This window comes from Benincasa hispida, chromosome 7 (genome assembly GCF_009727055.1).
Source record: "Benincasa hispida cultivar B227 chromosome 7, ASM972705v1, whole genome shotgun sequence".
NCBI classification, from domain to species: Eukaryota; Viridiplantae; Streptophyta; class Magnoliopsida; order Cucurbitales; family Cucurbitaceae; genus Benincasa; species Benincasa hispida.
Genome location: NC_052355.1, coordinates 48332030 through 48339911, shown reverse-complemented (window position 1 = coordinate 48339911; position 7882 = coordinate 48332030). Strand labels below are relative to the sequence as shown.

General features: G+C 27.3%; 1 protein-coding gene across 2 annotated transcripts; it reads right to left on the bottom strand.

Annotated features, from left to right (window-relative positions):
* Positions 1-1102: 1102 nt before the first annotated feature.
* LOC120080834 lies at positions 1103-7033 on the bottom strand. Of its 2 annotated transcripts, none has more exons than XM_039035486.1 (7): positions 6200-7028; positions 6011-6097; positions 5705-5920; positions 5446-5610; positions 3291-3344; positions 2008-2154; positions 1103-1718 (listed from the first exon to the last, which is right to left on the bottom strand). In XM_039035486.1, exons 1-7 carry the CDS (start codon positions 6401-6403, stop codon positions 1341-1343), a joined length of 1251 nt encoding a protein of 416 aa, XP_038891414.1. In that variant the 5' UTR covers positions 6404-7028; the 3' UTR covers positions 1103-1340. The 2 variants fall into 2 exon arrangements, with proteins under 2 accessions (XP_038891414.1, XP_038891415.1); XM_039035487.1 differs by having other exon boundaries at positions 1359-1718; positions 2008-2086; positions 6200-7033.
* Positions 7034-7882: the final 849 nt, after the last annotated feature.

Below are 7882 nucleotides of genomic sequence, written 5' to 3'. Positions count from 1 at the left end.
TGACTATTTCCTGAAATTCTTCAAATATATGACTCATGAATTTGTTTGATTTTTCTCATATAAAAAGAATAGCCACGTTGTCTTCATTGTGATTCTAACTCATTTTTCTAACCGTATGCATGAAAATTGAAATGAGTTCATTTAATTATTTTAAGTTTCAAAATTTTTAATGTTATATTGCAAACTTGGCTTAATGTTTTAGGTTTTTATTTTAAAAAGTAATTCCATATGAAGTTTTAAAACATGAGCGATGTTTTATAAAGTATCCAGTAAAGGTCAATTTAATGTCTGCGTTGGCTATCCAAAATTATTTGTCCAGTTATAAGGAATCAAGCTTCAAAGCATTGTTTGTGAAAGTTTGAAGATGTGCATGAATCTAAACGACTTATTTGCCACTGGGTCAAGCAGATTTGAAGGCATCCAATTAAATTATATTTATATAAGAAACAGCAAATTCCAATATTTTCAAATTAACTCAAATGCAAGTTCTATCTATCAACGGAATTAATTCCACAATCTGCGACAAATCTTAATGTTAAAGAGAGTCTAGCTAGTAATTGACATGTACTATTTCTGTGAAATTAGAAGTTTGTAACGAAAAAATGACAAATATCAAAGTTATATCCATAAACTTTTGAAATTGTATCAATAAAAATCCTGAACATTTGCAAGTGTATCAATTTCCATCCTTCTCCAGATTTCGTTTCACCAATATCATGTGAAATTTATAATTTGAGTAAATTAAACTCCTAAATTTCAATATTTAGACTTTCCTTTACGATTACATTTGGAAATCATTAATTCTCACACGTGTAGATTTCTTCAAATGTCGGTTTTATAAAATGGACTATTAGATCTTTCATTACGATTACCATTGAAAATTATTAATTCTCTTACACATGTAGACTTATTCAAATGTTGATTTTACAAAATAGATGATTAAGAGTAAATGCAAGGACAACTCTAAAACAAAACTTTAACCAAGAGTCTAAACTGATAAATTTAGGGAAGTTTAGAGGTTTACATGACACAATTATAAATTTCACACTAAAACTTTTTCAAACAAAACATAATAAAAGAGGTAAATTGATACACTTATAAATTGACATTTCCCAAAAAGAAATCCACAATCTTAGTATAATTCACTATTTCTTTCGTCAAAATTTACAATAGTCCCTTCCTATTCTCACATTTTAGTGAATTTCAATTTGAAGGAACAAAAAAATGAACTAAAATAGAAAACAAATACATGAATATTTCACACTTTCCTCATAAAAAAAGAGAAAAAAAGAAAAAATCACCCCACAAGGAAATTACAAGGTAAAGAGAAAATACACAATTTAAGGACACCTCACATTTCTTCCAGGGCCACCATAATAAAAGTAATTTCCCCAAACTCTATTAATCCCACCTTGAATATTATAGCAATTTGGATGATCAGCCAAAACCTTCAAATTCGAGAGTGGAATTAAGCTGTTATCCCAATCCACCACTTGCAGGTTACGAAAATACGAAGCTTTTCCAAATCCTTCGCCGGCGAAATGGCCGCTCCCCATTTGCGTCGCCGTGTGAAACCCCGACGGCCGCGAATTCACCACCTCGCCGCCGAATTGGATCATCGTTGCGTGGCTTCGAAGGTGAGTGAATAAAAATGCCGGCCAGTACCCGACTAATACGCCCGACCCGAATTCCAACCACCAATTCCCATGTTTCGGATCCTAAAATTAAATTTTCAATTCTTTAATTAAAAAAAAAAACTAATTTCGATATTTTAAATGAGATTATTTATCCGTGCAGGCTTGAGAGTTATTTTGAAATGATTAAAATCATTCTTGTCGTATTTAAAATTTTTATAAAGCATAATTTCATCCTTCAAAACAATTTAATGTTTAATTTTACACATTAAGATGCATTTTTTTATAGTACTAAAATTGATTTTGAAGTAATGAAAATACTTCTCGAATGATTTTGACCATTTTAGAATCAAGTAAATTGGAGATGGGGTACCTTCCAAACAAGTAGACTGATGTCGAATTGGCCGCCATTGTAGGAAGATGTTGGAGAAATTGCAGCTCCAATGGCGATTCTGTTGTTGGTTTGAACGAAGCCGGAGCAGAGTAAATTGTAGCATCCAGTTGTTTGATATGCATCTGACTGTTAGTTCAAGTTCATTTACTAATTATTACTATTGTTGCAACTCCATTTTTTATAATCATTTTGTTTTTGTGTTTATAATTAAGTTTATAAAAACTATTTCTACGAATAGGTTTCTTTATTTTGTTAATTTACTTTTTATTAATATATTTAAAAACCAAGCTAAATTTTAAAATTTTAGATTTTGTTTGATAACTTTTTAGTTTTTGAAAATTCAATTTATTTCTTTTCAATTTCTTATTATAATTTTCATATTTTATTGGTTGAATTCTTAACTTAATTTAAAAACAAAATTTACTTTAATTTTTTTTTTTTTAGTTTTCAAAACTTGATTTGATTTTTGAAAATAATGGTAGAAAGTAAATAATAACAAAGAGATTTAAAGGTAGATGAGATGTTTGTTGACGTAATTTTCCAAACCAAATGGTTAATAAAAAAAAAATAATTTTGTTTATAGAATTTGACTATGAATTCAAAATAAATTTTTTTCAAGAAATTGAAGAAATATAGTATGAAATTTAGGAGGAAATTACAAGCATAAATTTCAAAAACTGAAACTTAAAATAAAATTGTTACTAAACGAGACTTTGGTTTTGAGTTTTCTATTTTTAAAATTCGTTTTTATTTTCTCCTAAATTTTAACATTAATTTTTATCTTATTTAAATTTCAAATCAATTTCAAAAATAAAAATAAGTTTTTGAAAACTAACTTATAAACATCATTTCCATCTATTTAGTATCTATTGTTTACATTTTTTAAAAGTGTCAAAATCAAATTCAAATTTTGAATATTAAAAAAAGTAAGTTTTAAAAAATATATTTTGTTTTTGAAAATTAACTAAAAATTTAAATGCTTACGAAATATGAAAAACATGAGTAAAACTAAAAGATTAACAAACGAGACTTTTTTATAAAAAGAAAAAATAATTTTGTTTGATTTTTTATAAAAAGAAAAAATAATTTTGTTTGATTTTTCAAAATATGAGTAGAAAGTATATAATGATAACTAAAAGAAATTAGTACGAGTATATATATAAGCTTTATTTTTATAAATTGAAAACTAAAAATTTAATGATTATCCGATGGAACTAAATCAATTAGATTCAGGTAATTTTGCTTTTATGATAAATACTTACCGTCCAATAAGTGAAAAATCTTGGGTAATTGTCTCCATACAGCTCTGGGCTAACCTGTTCAGAAACTTAAACGTGTTAATTAATGGGTTAAATAATGGAACAGAGAAATTTTTACATTTTTTTAAGATATGATTAAGTTCTAATTAATTACATTATGGACTTAATCCAATCCCCTAATTTTATGCTTCTCCTTTGTTAAAAGAAAATAATTCGATCCATTCCAATCCTTAGAATGGTCAAATTCATTGAAGTCGTTCTGATCATTAATTATTAAAGAGAAAAAAAAAAAAGCAATAAAATTACTATTTTAAAAATGAAATGGGTTGTTAGCAAAATGCAAGGGAAAGAATTGACTACTAATTAATAATAATTAATAACTAAGAGTTTCTACCCACTATCTTAAGTCAACCATTTTAATTGGATACTTTAAATTATAACTAATAATCAAGCAATTTTTAAACATTTTCTATTCAATAAAAAACAAAACTTCAAAAAATTTAAAAGAACTCACTAAATAAAATTAAGTACGAAGTCAAATAAATTTAATTTAAGGGAGAATATATTCTTTTTATATAATTAACAAATGTGAGTTTTATATATATATATAAAAATGTTAAATTACAAGTTTAATTCCTCATTTAATTTTCAATTTTGTATCAATATAAAACCTTTGAATATCTAACAAATCTTTCATTTATTTAAATTTTTTTAAAATTTATTATTCTATTAGATATAAATTTAAATTCTATGTCTAAATTTAATGCAACCTTGAAATTTTAATTTTGAATGTCACATATTTATGAATTTTAAAAAATAAAGAAATTTAAAATTTCAGAGTTATATAGAAGAAAAAAAATAGAAGACTTGAGATTATATTAAGATAATTTTTAAATTCGTAAACTAAATAGGTATGAATTTAATAATTTTAAAGCACATATCACAATCCAATCCGACCCGAATATAATGTCAAATAAAAGAAGAGAAAGATGGAATGAGATAGATAGATAGATTAGTAGTTGAACTATGTCAAGCTTTAATTACAAAAGAAGAAAAATGTAGCACCAAGTAATTTAATGTTGTCTCCAAAAAGAAAAAAAAAAAAGAAAAGAAAAAAAGAATTAAAATTTTGTGGGAAATTCTCTGGGCTATTAAGTTAAGAGTGTAAATGTGTGGTAGCTTTCACATTGGGAATTTATTTGTGTGACAATAATGAGTTTGATAATGATACCAATAATAATGAATTCACAGTTGTCCCCATTACAAGAATCCTTCCATTTCTTTCCCCAACCCAACCATATAATTCAATTCTCAAACAAACCCATTATTCTTATTAATACAAGGAAAATACATGTTGCTCCTTAGTTTTCATTTACTTTTTATTTCATCATTAAATTTCAAAATCTTCCTATTTTATTTAGTCTGTCTTTTTTTTTTTAATATATGTTAGTGTCCCTTTATATGTACCTTAACTAATTTCATGAGACAATCCATCCAATCCTACAATATTTGGATGATGTTGATTTCAATTTAGTTATTAAATTTCAAAATATTATAATTTTATCATTGATATATGAATTTTGTTTGAATTTGGTTCCTAGATATCAAATTTTATACTCTTGGGGATATTTTTTTTAATGGTTTCCATATCGACAAGTAGTGGATGGAGATTCCTCTAAAGAGAGTCGAGTTGTTATGGTCACGGGTTGGACGTCTAATTGTTCAGACCAAATATTTAATTTTGATTACAAAATTTTCTTATCGTCATTTCATGTGTATTGAATAATTTAAAATAATTCTAAAGTTAAAATTTGAATTTAGTAAATTTTAATTAATTATAATTATTTTAAATTAATTAATAGACCATAATATTAAAGACAAAATATGAGTATTTAAAATTATAAATCTCGAAAGCAACAATCAAATTGAAACAAAATTTAAATTTCAAAAGTAAAATTATAACCTTTTAAAATATTGTGACAAAATTGAAACGAAACTCAGAGTTTAAGGATTAAAAGTGAAACATTTAAAATTTAGGGTCAAATAAAAATTAACTTGAAACTAGATAAAAAAAAAAGTTTTTCTTTTATTAATTATTATCAAAAGGAAAAAGAAAAAATAATAATAATGAAAGAAGAAGAAGAATTTGGAAACTTGCCTGCCAGCCAGCTTCAATGGTGTTTAGATCATCTCCAAAAGAACCAGAAATGACCCACATCTGTGACAGACTAAACTCATACTGATTCGTCACCCGCGGTGCCCATACATTTATGCTTGCTTTTGCTCCGTAGTACTCTTCTCCACTTACAAATCCCACTGCATGCTGTCACCATAACCAAAATCACCCGCACCCCCCTATTCAACACTAATCTCTAATTAAAACCCACATTAATTAACACTTCAATTTCTTCCCTTACCTCGTGCCCATTGCTGGAAGAGTCTCTTCTAATCCGTCTTCTTACTTTCCTTCCAAATCTTTGAACAGAGCTCGCTCTCAGCATATCTTTTTCCGTCGTTCTTCTGATCGGAACAGTTCCCTCCGGACAAAATTCGCCGGACATACTCCATAATTGAAACGTTTCCGATTCTCCCCCGCCGGAAGAACTCCGCTCAAATGGTCTCTCCGGCAGATCCTTTAAAAACCCAATTCATTAAAAAAAAAAAAAAAAAAAAAAAAAAAAAAGACCCAAAAAAAAAAAAAAAAATCCTTTTTGTTTGTTTACCAGTGGCTTCTTTCCTTTCAGTAACGGATGATCAAAAGCTGGCTGTTGATGAGATATAACACAATCTATAAGATCACCATCTGGACTCTGTAAAAAAAAAAAAAAAAAATTAAAAATCCCATGAAAACAGAGGAAAACAGAGGAGATATTAATTAAAAGATAATAGAAATGAGAAGAGATGAAAAATGCCTGAATGGTCTTGATGGGGGGCTTGTTGATTTTCTTGAGATGAGCTCTAATAAGCTTCAATTTCTTGGAATGATCTTGAGGGCGAAACGTCGTGGTTTTGTTAATGTGATGGATTTTTTTGTCGAGAGAATGGACAGGACAAAAGGATGAAACGACAAGAAGGGAAAAAACAAGAACAGAAACAAGATGAGAAGAAAAATCCATTTCCGAGGGGCAAAAAAAACAAAAAAGAAAGAAAAAAACTTGGTTGTTGCTTTGTCTTTGTTGTAACTTGAAACTGTAAATTTGGTGTTGTGTGCATTGGCCTTATCTTGTAGTGATGAAAACCGCCATTAAATTCTTAGCTTTTGGCGCAGGAGAAGCATCTTGACAAATAACCCAACAAGAAATTGACCATTCTAAAACAATTTGTAAAAAATAAGGTAAAAAGATTCACTGTGACACCATTTCCAAAGACCCTCTTCGAAATTGAAATTCTCTTCTGTGTTATTGAGCTTCCAAGGCACGGGGCTGAATAAAATAAAACAAAAGAAGAGGGGGGGAAATAAAAAGAGGAGTTGGGATTTTCTTAAAGTTTAGCCCATGTGAGTTGTGGTATTATATATATAAAGTTGGGAGTGATGAAATCATGCTCAATTCCTCTAATTTAGAAAATAAATTATGAAAAGAATGAGAGAAAAAGGAGTTTTGTGTTTCCAGTCTGCAATACAAAGACTGAAAACTTTAGCTTTTTTTTTTTTAAATCATTATTTTTAAGGGAAGTTTGGGTTTAGGTATTAAAATATGCTTATTCTTATTTACATACACATATATAGATGGGAAGTTTGAGAAAGGAATAGATAGGAAATGGAATTAAATCTTTTAATTCTTTCTGGGTTTCTAAAGTTGGGTCCTCTTTCTTTCTCACTTCCCCAGATGTTCCTTATGTCAGCTGTTTCAAAAAATAAATTTTTGTTTTTTTTCTTTTTAAAAAAAGAACTTTTTCCCATTATTTTAGCAATTTTGTTTTAAGGGAGCTTTTTTTTTATATTTATTTATTTATTTTGAAAATTACTTTTTTATATTAGTTTTGATTTTGTGCTTAAGGTTTTAAAATATTACAATTTTACCTTTGATATTTAAGTTTAGTTTCAATTTGGTTTTTAAGTTTAAGGATTTACACTCAATATTCACTCTCGAATGTTGGTGTTAAAGTCTATTAATTATGTTTAAAATAATTATAAGGTAATAGCGAAGAAAAAGAGTAGAACTTAATTTAGTTATAATTATTTTAAATTAATTAATAAACATTAAACTAAAGATGAAATGTGAGTATTTAGTAAAAAATTAAGATTACAAGTGTAAATCTTGAAATTTAGGGACCAAGTTGAAACAAGATTAAAATATACCAAAATTTCATTAAGTATCTACCATAGACAATATGTGTCTATCTCTATCAGGATAGACGTAGCTCGTAGTCTATCGCAATCTATTACGATCTATCACATATATACTTGATATTTTGATATTTTTTGAAAATATTTTTCATAATTTTATGATTTAAAATAATTTTCTTCAAAATTATACTCGAAATTTAAGGGCCAATTTTTTGTTGGTGCGGTTGTTATTATTATTATCATTTACTTTTAAAATTTAAAATTTGTCCTTTGTGAGTGGACACGGATTTATGAAACTATTAATTGG